Source organism: Bos indicus x Bos taurus, chromosome 11 (assembly GCF_003369695.1).
Source record: "Bos indicus x Bos taurus breed Angus x Brahman F1 hybrid chromosome 11, Bos_hybrid_MaternalHap_v2.0, whole genome shotgun sequence".
NCBI lineage: Eukaryota > Metazoa > Chordata > Mammalia > Artiodactyla > Bovidae > Bos > Bos indicus x Bos taurus.
The window spans coordinates 4,464,601-4,478,872 of NC_040086.1; the positions used below are offsets into that span (position 1 = coordinate 4,464,601).

The 14,272-nt window shown below is 38.2% G+C and overlaps 1 protein-coding gene across 1 annotated transcript in view; it reads left to right on the forward strand.

The window, feature by feature from the left end:
* The window catches only part of EIF5B (eukaryotic translation initiation factor 5B), a 76,454-nt gene that overhangs the window by 56,727 nt on the left and 5,455 nt on the right, over positions 1-14,272 (forward strand). Inside the window, 7 exon segments of the mRNA XM_027554693.1 lie at positions 1,252-1,359; positions 1,547-1,657; positions 4,101-4,168; positions 4,731-4,872; positions 12,772-12,903; positions 13,322-13,504; positions 13,651-13,812. Coding sequence (XP_027410494.1) covers positions 1,252-1,359; positions 1,547-1,657; positions 4,101-4,168; positions 4,731-4,872; positions 12,772-12,903; positions 13,322-13,504; positions 13,651-13,812 — 906 coding nt within the window.

A 14,272-nucleotide genomic window follows, 5' to 3' on the forward strand; every position in this document is an offset into this window, starting at 1 on the left:
GGGGCTCTGGGCTCATGGGCTCTAGAGCACCAGCTCAGTAGTTGTGGGGATGGTCTTAGTTGCTCTACAACACGTGGAATCTTCTGGGCCAGGGATCGAACCCTTGTCCCCTGCATTGGCTGGTGGATTCTTAATCACTAGACTACCAGGTAAAGTGTGAGTCATAAACACTGTGAAGCTGTTGTGTACTGCTCTTTGCTAGTAAAATTGCATCTCTCTTTTGGCATTCCAAAATATTTTTTCATTACAGTTTCTATAGAAGGATTCAGTGTCTGATGCTAGAAATGAGAGTGTTCTTACAAAAATGGTTTTTAGATGGAAAATAGTTTTGTGAATGACATCACTTCAGCCTTTTGTGGAAGTCCTCCTCATTTGCACGCCAGCTTCACCTGAAAGGCTGGCGTTCTGAAGAGGAGCTGCTGCCTTGTGCTTTTGTTTGGTTCTCAGAAGCTGAAGTGTTTGGAAGTAGGTGCTTGGTAAACACATGGTGGGTCGGAAGGCTTTCTCATGCTTAGATCCACCTTGGGAAGGTGGGAGTGCCATCTGGGTGTCTTAGGCTGAAGTGTGCAGTAGCTGTGTACGTGTGCACTGGATACAGTTTTGAAATATATTGCTTTAAGATTTTTAACAATTTGAAGTGAAATTTTTTTGAATGCTGGAGTATACTTCTTTTTATATAAACTTTCCCCCACAGGGCTTCCCTGGTGGGTCAGCAGTAAAGAATCCACCTGCACCACAGGAGACATAGGTTTGATCTCTGGTTTGGGAAGATGCCCTGGAGAAGGAAATGGCTATCCACTCCAGTATTCTTGCCTGGAAAATCCCATGGACAGAGGAGCCTGCTGGGCTACAGTCCACGGAGTCATAAAGAGTTGGACATGATTTAGCAATTAGACAACAGAAAAACAACAACATAAGTTAGAGGTTTATACTATATAGTAAGTGTGAACAAAATATTCATTATATTCCATTAAGTTAACCACGTACAAAAGTGTTCAGAAAGTTTGAGCAAATATTTTACATCATTCTAATCCATAATTAGCAGTGCTGCTCTGAAATCTAAACAGGTGTCTCCTTGCTCAAAGGTTGTAAAGTTCACATTGTAAAATGCAATTACACGTAGTTAAATCATCAAACAACTTGTATGCAGGTTGTGGCGTTCTCTTGCGAAGGGAAACTAATTTAAAGGAAAATGGTAGTGAAAGTTTGAAATATTTAATTTTGTGTGTGTATTTTTGTTGTTGTTCCCAGAAACGGCGACTTGAACACAGTAAAAATGTAAATACAGAGAAGCTGAGAGCTCCTGTTATTTGTGTACTTGGACATGTGGATACAGGGAAGACAAAAATTCTAGATAAGGTAAGAAAATGTTGTGTGCATTGATATATAACTCTTTGAATAAGTGAATGATACCCTATGAAAAGCTAATAGAAACTATAGCACACATGGGCAGTTCTGTTTACAGAAAGTAAGCTGTTGTTTTATTACTGCTTTTGCTTCTTTATGCATTTTGAAATTTGACTTGGAATCTGCTCTCTCATCCCAGCTCCGTCACACACATGTACAAGATGGTGAAGCAGGTGGTATCACACAGCAAATTGGTGCCACCAATGTCCCTCTTGAAGCTATTAATGAACAAACTAAGATGATTAAAAATGTAAGTGCACTGTATTTCGTGTGTCTTAATCTCTGACAAAAATTGTTATAAATTATTTTACATATAGAAAAAAAGAACAGAATAGTATCACAGATCCACACACTCACCGTTCATAAGTAACAAACTCCACGTTGCCCTTCAGATCTCTTTTTTAAAGACATAAAGCATTAAATATTGTAGGAGTGCTCCTTCCCTCTTGCTCCAAGAGGCAGTTGCTTTTCTGTGTTAAAAGTCTGCCATTTCCTTGTTTTAATACTCTTATCATGGATCCCCATGTTTAAACATGTTTAAACATTCTGTTTCCTCCCCAGCTCTTCTGATTTTATCTCCTATTTCTCAACTTTAGAAATACTCAGTTTTTATTTTTGTTAAATATAACACGAGGGAAAATCACATATGATTAATGTAAAGCTTAGTGAATCAAACACCGTTTGTGTTACTCAGCTTCTGGGTAGAACCTTGCCAGTTTCTTCAGAAGCCTTGTGTCCCTTTTCAGTCCGAGTCCTCCTCTTCCACCCAGGATTAGCTTTTAAAGTCATCTCTAAATGTTGATATTCCGGTCCTGTTACCCAATTACTTCTGCAGAGTCCTCATCTACTGTTTGGTCTCAGAGTGATGGGATGCGGGAGAAAGGTCTGATCCTTCACCTTTATGTACCAGCTTTTCAAACAAAGAGTGGTTTGGTTTTATGTTATTATAAAGTCATGGATTTCAACCTGTTTATACTGTGTTTTAATCCATTTCAATTTTTACTATGCCGAGATAGTTCCATCTTTCTAGGATTGATTGGCTTCTGAGTGTTTTTGATACTGTTCAAGTAGTCTTGTTTGTCTTGTGACATCCATGCGCTCCGATGTAACACACAGCATATTGTCACATGCTGGTGTCTCTCTTCAGTCTCAGTTCTGTGTTTAGAAAGGCTCTGTGAGCGTGTCACTCCAGCTTTTGTTTTGTTTGTTGGAAGTTGTTTTTTGAAGCTTGTTTTCTCATAGATTCCTAAAGGAGTAATGGAAGTAATATTCCTTGAGTTCTTTGAACATTGAAGCGTTACTTTGTGACTTTCATCCTGGAAAATCAGTTGGCTGCATGTAAATCCTTGGTTCACTTTTTCTCTCCTAAAGTTTATTGACTGTTGTTCGAGTTTCTTCTCACATAAAGCTTCACCTTTCAAGTTTTAATACAAGCTGGCTTTCATCCTCTTATAAACTATGTGGTCTTTTGCATCTTGGTATTGGTTGTTCTGGGTCAATTTTCTAGTTATATGGTGTTCCATTTTAGTATATAGTTTAATATCTTTATTTTAGGATAGTTTTCTTGAATTGCAGTTTTCTGAATTTGTAAATGAAATTTGATTCTGGTGGTTTTTATTGTTTGTATTCCAGACAGTGAACTGAAAGTAATTATGGCAGATTTTGATTTAAGACCACCAGAATGCAAAATTGAAATGTTTTGCATTTGAATCATTTTGACCTAGATCACTAGATAAGATTTTGGAAAATCATATCAAGATTGACAAAAGTATAGATAAACAAAGTGAAAAAAGTTCTGTGTGTGTATGCGTAAGAGAGATTTGTTGGCCAGTGCTAATGTTCAGGTTAAAAGAGGATGTCCATATCTCAGTTCAGTTCAGTTCAGTCACCTAGTCATGTCCGACTGTTTGAGACCCCATGGACTGTATCACACTAGGCTTTGCTGTCCATCCCCAACTCCTGGAGCTTGCTCAAACTCATGTCCATCAAGTTGATGATATCATCCAACCATCTCATCCTCTGTTGTCCCCTTCTCCCCCTGCCTTTAATCTTTCTCAGCATCAGGGTCTTTTCTAATGAGTCAGTTCTTCACATCAGGTGGCAGAACATTGGAGCTTCAGCTTCAGCATCAGTCCTTCCAGTGGCTGAATACTCAGGTGTAATGCTCTTTCCATTCATTCATGGACTTTTGTCCAGAAAATCAAGTCTTTATAATGACATTTGAATAAAGCAGGATATGAGCTTAATTCTTTTAATAATTTAATATGTTAATTCTCTTTTAAACATACTTTGGGATACTTTTCAGAGTTTAGAATTGCTCTAAAATTTGACCAGATAAGTTTTCCAAACACTGAGAGCCTCTTCTTCTGTGTTAGCTTTTTATAGATAATCACTCTCAGATCCTCTGTCATTTGTCCCTTACGAGTAATCTGTTCAGTTTTAGACTACATCATAGTTAACTTAACAAGGGGAATTTTTCTCATTTCATTTTTTTCTACAGAACGCCTTTTAATATTAATGAAAATGTTAACTGTTGTGCTTTGCTGGTTGACTCACTGTTTTAAAGCAGTTCATTTGGAAAAGGAAGTGCTGTTATTTTGAAGTTTTCCTGGCAGAATAATTGTCTTGTAAAGATGCTTTTGTTGTTTTGGTTCTTTGTTAAGTCAGCTCTCCACTTTTCCTATTTTTTCTAGTTTGATCGAGAGAACGTACGGATTCCAGGAATGCTGATTATTGACACTCCGGGGCATGAGTCTTTCAGGTAAGAGTGATTTGTGTCTTTTGTCAGCAGGCACACTGCTTGAAGCCAGTAAGTCTCGACGTTCAGTGAGTGAGGACTTCTGACTAGTCATTAATCTTTGTGTACTATTTTGATATCTGTGGTCCTTGTAACTACCAGCCCTCACCTGTGCCTCACTGACTTGTTAGTAGGACTTTATTTGGGGACTTGTTTTTTTGTAGAGAGAAGTCTTTTCCACTTTGAAAGAGCAAATCCTAATACATGCCTGGTCTATCTCCTATGAAACTGTTACAGGTGGAGTTTTATTCTGTTGCCTCTTGACCATGTTCCTTAGTGCAAAAAACTTGGTCAGTAAAACTGGCAGACATAATGGAGGAATTTCTGGAACTAAGTCATTGCAATTGATGTCAGTTCACTGTCAGATGAGCATTTGGCATGTTAAGGGCTAATGCCACTTGAATTTAATGCATGTACTTCATTTTGTTCTTTCTGTGTGGGTTTTACAAAGAAATGAACATTTTAAGTTTCTTTGAGTAAAAGTATTTAATTTCAAGATTTCTATTTATGTGTCCTTTTCCAACAGTAATCTGAGAAACAGAGGAAGCTCTCTTTGTGACATTGCCATTTTAGTTGTTGATATTATGCATGGTTTGGAGCCCCAGACAATTGAATCTATCAACCTTTTGAAATCTAAAAAATGTCCCTTCATTGTTGCCCTCAATAAGGTAAGCTCCTCTTCTGAAAAATTAAGTCGTGAAAATGTGCTTATTTTTTATGGTTAACATAACTTTCATGTAAGAAAATACACTCCTGTTAAGTGTACAGTTCAGTGTATGTGGACAAAATCACACATACATACAGCCACCATCATTTAGAATATAGACCTCATGTCCATATTCCCAGAATGTTCCCTCGTGTTCTTTTTGTTTTTTCCCCTTCATGTTCTTTTAAGTCAGTGCGCCCCTTCTACACCCCTAATACCAGCTTTCTTTCTGCCATCATAGACTAGCTTTGTCTGTTTTATAGTTTCATATTAATGGAACTACACAGTGTGTGACCTCTTTATCCATGTTGCTACATAGGTCATAGATTGTTCTTTTTATTGTTCAGTAAGATTTCATTATCTGGTTAATATGTCTTCACCATACTTCATCCATGTATCTGTTGAAGGATTCTTGGATTGATTATAGTTTTAGGTTATTAACGAAGCAGCTATGAACATTTTTACAGAAGTCTTTGTGTAGACATTTATTTTCCTTTACTTGTAGTAAATATTTAGGAATAGAATTGCTGGGTCATATGGTAGGTATATATTCAGCCTTATGAGAAAATGACACATTTTCCCAAAGAAATGGTACCATTTTACATTTTTTAACCAGCAATTAGGAAGAGTTCGTTTCTGCACATTCTTGCCAACACTTAACCCCTGCCTGCTGCCACTCTAATTAAAGTGTGTAGTGCCAAAGTGTACCATTTCCATTTGCATTTCCATGATGACTAATGGCATCAGACATCTTTTTGTAGACTTACTTGATTTCTCAAGTATCTGTTCAAACTCCTTTGCTCGTTTTTTATTAGATTGTCGTCCTCCTCAGTTGTAAGAGTTCTTTATATTGTCGACAGAAGCCCTTTGTCAGTTGCGTGTGTTGCAGATGTGTTTTTAGAGTCAGACTTAGTTTTTCGTTTCTTTAATGATGTTTTTTTGAAGAGAAGACATTTGTAATTTTAGCAAAATTGATTTATGAGAAATTTTAAAATAATTTCTTGTTTGTATTCTATACAAGTAAACTTTTCCCACCCCAAGTTCATGAAAATTTTTTTCCAGTGTTGCTAGATACTTATGATTTTAATTTTGCATGATATAAAGTAGAATCCAAAGTTCACTTTTTTCAAAATGTATATATTCTTCCCCCATTGAATTACTTTGCAGTCTTTGTTAAAAATGGCCATGTTCATATATTTGTTCTTAGTATTTCTCTTCTCTTCCGCTGACCTCTGTATCCATCCTCACGCCACTGCTTCCCTGTCTTGATTGTAATTTCATAGTGATTCATGAAAGCAGATGGTGGTTAAGTTCTTCAACTTTTTATTTCTCAAATTTGTTTTGGTTATTTCAGGGTCTTTGAATTTCCATATAAAGTTTAGAATCAGCTTGTTATTTTCTGCAAAAAACCTGGGATTTTAATTGGGGTTGTGTTTGTAGATAAATTCTGGGAGAATGGACGTTTTAACTAAGTTGAGTCTTGCAGTCAGTGAGCATGGTGTCTGTCTCTACATTCACTTTGTCTTGACAGTATGCTATAGTTTTTTATTGTCCATGTGTTGGTCATATTTTACTAAATTTTCCCTAATATTTCATGCTTTTGGTGTTACTGTAAATAGCTGTTTAAATTTTGGATTTCTAATCATCAATTTTAAATAAAAATACAGTTGATTTTTATATATTGACCTTTATCCTGTGACCTTTTAAATTCACTAGATTAGGCCTAGGGGCTTCTTTTGTAGTTCATGTGGGATTTTCTGTAGTTTGCCAAAAAGGTCATTCGAGTTTTCCAGGTTTGGGGAAAACCCGAATGAACTTTTTGGTCAAATCAGTACATGACTATGTAATCTGCTGATGAAAACTTTTTTACTTTTCCCCTTATCTGTATCCTTTATAAATGTTTTTCTTCTGTATTTTACTAACTGGATCTCCTAGAATAGTGCTGAATAAAGGTGGTGACAGACATCCTTTTCTCTTCTTTCTTCTCCATCTTAGGGGAAAGTTCTCCATCTTTCCCCATTAGGCATGCTGGCAGGTGTAAATGCACTTTATTAAGCTGAGGACATTCCCTTCTATTCCTAGGTTACTTAGTATTGTTTTTTGTTTGTCTTGAGATGGTTGTTGATTTTTGTCAGATGCCTGTTCTCCGTCTCTTGATATGTTCATGTGGCTTTTCTCCTTTATTCAGTTAACGGTGAGAATTCCTGTTGATGTGGGGATTGGGGGACTTGACTGACTTCTTGTTATTTAAAACTTTATTTTTTTAGAGCACTTTTAGATTCACAGCAAAATTGAGGGGAAAGTACCCCTGTCTTCACACATACAAAGCCTCCCCCATTATTGACATCCTGCAGGAAGAGGAACCTTTGTTAAACTGATGAGCCTCCATTGACGTGTCATTATCACTCAAAATTCTTAGTTCACTCTGGGTGGTGTTATACTCTCTGAGTTTGGACAGAGCTGGAGGAGACTGACCACTAAGCCTTCTTCACAGTCCCAGCTTCACTAGGTGACCTTTGAAAACTGAATTCTTTCTAAGCTTATCACTTTTTTAGAAGAGAGATGAAGATTCTCATTAAGCTCTGATCAGCGCCAGTTGTAAGATGGAGTTGTTTTCTATCTTTTCTAAGTCATAAATCCTGTTAAATGGTAACAATAAGAATTTACTGAGTGCCTACTGCATACTCAACCCTTACCATATATTCCAACTACTGTTAATTTTGGAGAAAGACTGTTTTGTGGGTCGCTTAGTTCAGTTTGAACTTATAATAGTTTCTGTGTCTTTTACTGTACAATGTGCACACCTGGTAGACCATTTCTTTCCACTTCATTTTGTTATCTTTTTTCCTTCTAGGAGTTTAACTGTGTTTAATCCAATTTCCTTAATTAATTAAGGTCATTCGAATGTTGCTTTTTTCAAATGCAGACAGGTCCTCCCTTAGGAGTTTTCTCCCAGACTGTACAAGCCTGTGCTTTTGACTTCTCACCAGAACGTGGTTTGGCCAGTGGTGGGCAAATCTGAATTAAGTAAGCACAGTGACCCTGCCACACTGTGGTCTTATGTCATGGAAATCTCTATTTGCTCCTTACTCCTAGAACTTTCCTAGAAAAACCGACAGTCTTAACAGGACCTCAGCCTGCTCTTCTGCTGTAGGCACCGCCTTAGTCAACTGACTAAGTTTTGTTGTTTTGTTGTTTCCGGAGAAGCAGCATCCTGAGAGCTCTGAGTTGGCAGCAGAGTGGGACAGTGGTTAAGAGCTTGGTGTCCAGGGTTTGAATCCTGTGTTCCTATCCTGGCTTTGCCACTTCAGACTTACAAAAATGGGCCTTAATTAGCCTCTTTTTGCCTGCAAAATAGAGCATTATTAAATTTTTGTAAGAATTAGATAAAATATGTCAGGTTCTTAAGACTAGTATTTGATCAGAGTAAGGTTCAAAATAGGTTCATTATTATCAAGTGGAAAAACTGTAACATAAGTATTTTCATTCTTTCTATAAATTTGCTTTTTCCTTATTTTTAAAGTGTTAATCAGTTGTGTCCGACCTTTTCAACACCATGGACTATAGCCCGCCAGGCTCCTCTGTCCATGGAATTACTCAGGCAAGAATACTGGAGTGGGTTGCCATTCCCTTTTCCAGGGTATCTTTCCAACCCAGGGATCAAACTCCAGTCTCCTGTATTACAGGAGGTTTCTTCATTGAGCCACCAGGGAGGATTGAGGTAAAATTTATATACAGTGTGAAATTGAGTTTTGATAAATGTATTCATATATCCTTGTCTATTTTTGTATAGTCACTAAATTGTGTCCAACTCTTTGTGACCCATGGACTGTAGCCCACCAGGCTCCTCTGTCCATGGGATTCTCCAGGCAAGAATACTAGAGTGGGTTGCCATTCCCTTCTCCGGGGATCTTCCCAACCCAGGGATTGAACCCAGGTCTCCTGCATTGGCATGTGGGTTCTTTACCACTGAGCCACCAAGGAAGTCCACATCCTTGTTAAATAGCCCAAATTAAGACATAAAACTTTCCATCACCTCACAAGTACTAGTGTGCTCCATTCTAGTCAGTTCCCAGCCCCTCATAGCAATCACTGTTCCAAATTCTATGTCCATGGGTTAGTTTTGCCTGTTCTTAAACTTCATGTAAGTCAAATTTGACAAAATATACTCTTTTGTGTCTGGCTTTTTACATTTAACATTATGCTTCTGTGAATTCATCCATGTTTTTTGAGGGTGGTGAGAAGTTTATTACTATTTTTTAAATAAGTCTTAATTTTTAAGGACAGTTTTAAGTTTACAGCAAAACTGAGGGGAAAGTAGAGATTTCTGATAGACTCCCTGCCCCACACATGCATAGCTTTTCCCATAGTTGTTCCCATGATCAGCATACCCCGCCAAGTGCTACGTTTGTTGCAGCTGATGAACCTACACTGACACACTCAGAGTCCATAGTTTACCTTAAAATTTACTCTTGGTGTGGCACGTGCTCTGGGTTTGCACAGATGTGTCGTGTATCCACCAGTATAGAATCACACGTTTTCACTGCCCTAAATATCCTCTGGGCTCCACCTACCTCCACCCACTGTCAGCCACTGATCTTACTGTCTTCCTAGTTTTGCCCTTTCCAGAGTAGTCATATAGTTGGAATTCTATAGTATGTATGTAGTCTTTTCAGATTATCTTCTTTCTGTTAGTAATGTGATAAAAGTTTCTTCTCTTTTTTCCGTGACTTGATAGTTATTTTCTTTTAGCACTGAATGATATCCCATTGTCTAGATGACCCATAGTTTATTTATCCATTTACCCACCGAAGGACGTCTCAGTTTTGATAATTATGAATAAAGCTGCTGTAGACATTTTGTGTGCGCGTAAGTTTTCAGCTCCTGGGTAAATAACAGTGGAGCGTGATGGCTGGACTGTTTGGTCAGAGTGTTTAGTTTTCGTAGTCTTCCAGAGTATCTGTAGCATGTTGTATTTCCACCAGCAGTGAAGGAGAGTTCCCATCGCTCCTCATCCTCACCAGCATTTGGTGTTGTGTTTTGAAGTTTGGCTGTTCTGATGGGTGTGTGCTGTGCTTAGTCATGTCCAAGTCTTTGTGACCCCATGGATTGTAGCCCACTAGGCTCCTCTGTCCATGGGATTCTCCAGGCAAGAATACTGGAGTGGGTTGCCATGTCCTCCTCCAGGGGATCTTCCCAACCCAGGGATCAAAGCCAGATCTCCTGCATTGCAGGCAGATTCATTAGCGTCTGAGTCAGCAGGGAACCCCATGAATACTGGAGTGGGTTGCCATGCCCTTCTCCAGGGGACCTTCCCAACCCAGGAATCAGATCGGGTTCTTCTGCACTGCAGGCGGATTCTTTACAGCTGAGCCACCAGGGAAGCCCGATAGGTGTGTAGCAGTATCTTGTTTTAATTTGTATTTCACTGGTGACATAAGATGACATCTTTTCATGTACCTGTTTGCCATTTTTATATCTTTTTTGGTGAAGTGTTTGTTAAGCATTTTGGCCCATTTTAAACATTGGGTTCTTTGTTTACTTACTGTTGAATTTTAAAAGTTATTTGTATATTTTAGATATTGTTCCTTCATCCACATGTTATTTTGCCAGTATTCTCTTCTATCTGTGCTTTGTTATCTCACTTTCTTTACTCTGTTTCACAGAACAAACTTTTTAATTAAGTCTAATTTATCAGTTCTGTTTTTCATGGATCATGCCTTTGGTGTTTCATCTGGTCATCACCATGGCCAAGGTCATCTGGGTTTTGTCCTGTTTAAAGAGTTTGAGAGTCCGGTGTTTTACATTTGGATGTTCCCTTCTGAGTTCGTTTTTGTGAAGGGTCTGAGATCCGTGCGTCTCTTCAGCGTTTTGCCTGTGGACACACTTGGTCCAGCACCATTTGTTCTTTACCCCTTTTTAAAACAGTAAACCAACTTTTCATTACTGGAGCAACACCCGCTTGGGCAGAGTATATTTTTTATGTTTTGCTGGATTTGATGAGCTTTTTTATCTGCGAAGATTTTTGTGTCTCTCCGTGAGTGATTTTGGTATATAGTTTTCTTTTAATATCTCTTGTCTGGTTTTCAGAATAATGACCTTATAAGATGAGAAGTATTTCCTCCTCTGTTTTCCGAAAGGGTTTGTGTAGAAATATTCTTCTTTAGGTATTTGATAGGATTCATTAGTAAAGCCACATGAGCATGGAGTTTAAGTAAGCTGAGTTATTTATTTAACTCAGTTTTATTTAGTTTTTACTTTCCTTTTGTTAGTATAGAAATCTGTGTCTTTCAAAGGACTAGCTTTCGGTTTTATTGATATTCTGTACTGTTTGTCTATTTTGTATTTCATTGATTTCAGGGGGTAATTTTTATTTTTATTTTTATTTTTGTCTTTCTGGTTACATTTGTATTCATTGTTCTTTCTCTGGTTTCTTAAAATGGAAGCTTTCAGATATTGTTTTTTTTCTTTTCTAACACAAACATTTAAAGGTCTGCCTAGCACTATTAAAAACATTGCTTAGACATACTGTGTTTTTATTATCACAGGTAAAATATTTTCTAAATAGTTTTATTGATACAGAATTCTAGGTTAAAAAAATTCTGTTTTCCTTCACTGTCTTCACTTTCTGGCTTTTATCTCTAGTCACTCTTTGTTCCACAGTGTGTAATGTGGGATTTGTTGGATTGCTTTTAAAAAGACTTTTTAAGAATTTTGTCAGTGAGATTATGTAATAGTTTTCTTTGTATTTATCCTGCTTCAGTTTGATTTCCTTAGAAAGTTCTTGGTCATTATTTGTGCAGTTATTTTTCTGCTCTGTTATTCTTCTTTAAGTGTTTGATAGAATTCTAGAGCTTTTCTAGACCCTGAGTTACTTCTGTTAATATTGTTTTGTAGAAGTTACTGAAGTTTTCTTTTTCTCCACGATTTTTTCCTGCATGCCTCAGTTGGGGTAGTTTGTATTTGCTTTATCTTATTTGCTCATCTTTAGCATTGTGTCATCTGCTTCAGTTCAGTGATTTTTTCTTTTTAGTTCAGATTTTATATATGTATACACACTTTTTAGCTCTACAGGTTACATGCTTTTCCTTTAAAGTCATTTACATAATTTTATATATATAACAACTGTATATTTATAACAACTGTTTTAAGGCCCCTGGATGCTAATTGGGGGGCTTCCCTGGTGGCTCAGAGGTGATGCTAATTATATCTCATCATTGTCATTTCTGGGTCTAATTCTACTGATTTTCCTTCTTGATGGCATTCAGATTGGTCTGTTACCTTTGTATTATCACCCTAGACTGAGCCAACATAGTATGTTTTTTTTTGTTTTTACTATTAAATAATCTTCCTCTTTATACCCATTTATCACTCTTGAAAAGTGAGAGAAAATAGATTATTTAATTAAACAGATTCAACCCTAATTTGAGCAATAAAACAGTTAATGATGGGGTGTTCTCTGAGATAGGAAATAATTATTGTCTTCTGTATTTTTCATATGTCATTTTCCTGGTGATGGTACTTGGCTGTAATTAATCCTTTTTTCTGTCACCTATTTAACCATTTTGGAATTCCAGCATATGTTAATGTTCCTAGGATATTTTTGAATAAATGGCAGCCTCTCATGAACTGGTTGGAAGCCAGTGGGCAGTGTGGTACTTCAGTTTCTAATTAAGAGGGGATGCAGCTAAGCATATGATCGGGACTTTCGGTTCCATGAAATGTCTGAGTAGTACACACTCTTCCACATGTGTGTGATACACATTCGGATTTCCTGGAGCTTTTACATTAACCTTATTTATTAACTTGTTGAGCTTTGTGAGTGCTTTAGAGATGCTTCTGACATAAAAAACGTTTCTAGATTGATAGGTTGTATGATTGGAAAAAGAGCCCTGACTCTGACGTGGCCGCTACTCTGAAGAAGCAGAAGAAGAACACCAGAGATGAATTTGAGGAGCGGGCCAAGGCGATCATTGTGGAATTTGCACAGCAGGTCAGAAAGCTTCCCTTCTTTACAAGAGACCACATCACAGGAGATTTTTTCTTCTTTTGCCTTGTCTTTATAATCAAGCCAGTACTTTGATTGGTACTGGTTCTGTTTCCCTATGAATGGCATTTAGCATTTTTCATTCTTTTCTCTTCTCCATTCTCCTTAAATTCTTTTATTTCAAAGACCTCTCGTTGCAGTCTGAATTTTTAACACTTAAACAAACACTTGTTAAACACCAAGTTGACTTGGAAGGGAACCACTTTTCTGTACTGTGTACAGGGCACATGTGGTCTAGGTGTTGGTGAGGCGTTCTCAGAATGAAGAGCCATTGTTCATCCAGCCTCCAGTTGGTGGCTTCTGTTCTAGAGGCCTTCCTCCCCAGCTTGGCCTGTACCAGTGACTTTGCTTTTTATGTCTCTAGGGGCTGAATGCAGCTTTGTTCTATGAAAATAAGGACCCCCGCACTTTTGTGTCCTTGGTACCTACCTCTGCACACACTGGCGATGGCATGGGAAGTCTGATCTGCCTTCTTGTTGAGTTGACTCAGACCATGTTGAGTAAGAGGCTTGCCCAGTGTGAGGAGCTGAGAGCCCAGGTGATGGAGGTAATGCCAGCTATTCAGTTTAATCCACCCCGCCCCCTGCCACCTCCCAAGCAGGGTTTTCGAGTGGGGCCATGGATTGCTCTCAATTTAATCAGTGCGGGTCATTGTAGTCTGTGTTTCACCCCCTTTGCAACAATGTGTCCTAGGTTAAGGCTCTCCCGGGAATGGGCACGACTATTGATGTAATACTGATCAACGGGCGTCTGAAGGAAGGAGACACGATTATTGTTCCCGGAGTAGAAGGGCCTATCGTCACGCAGATCCGAGGCCTCCTGTTACCTCCCCCTATGAAGGAGTTAAGAGTGAAGGTGAGTCAGGGTGGTGAGCGTCGGCACGCAGCACTTGCACCATGTTGAGAAGTTCTGCTGGGGTTGTTCCTCCCTTTGAGAGCCACCTGCTGTAATACACACATGCACCCATCACGGGTTTAATTCCGGGTGTCTTCATACAGAAAGGACTTTCTATTAGAGATTTGAGAAATTTCTTACTTGCCAGCAGAGTTCCTCATAAAACTCAGATGCACGTTGTTTTGGTTCCACACAGCTATCTAGTTACCAGCAGTAACTGTATGTATGTATTGTGGCGTATTCTGCTGTGACTCATTTGTTTACTCGTTCTGTGGTATCTTGGGAATCAAAGTTACTTAGCTTTTTAATGTTGAATTTATCAGTCTTTGATTTGTATTTATTGCTTTTTGCATGTACTTTAGAGAACTCTGCCTGTCCCAAAGTCATGACAGTATCCTCTGTCATCCTGTCCCCTGCTAGC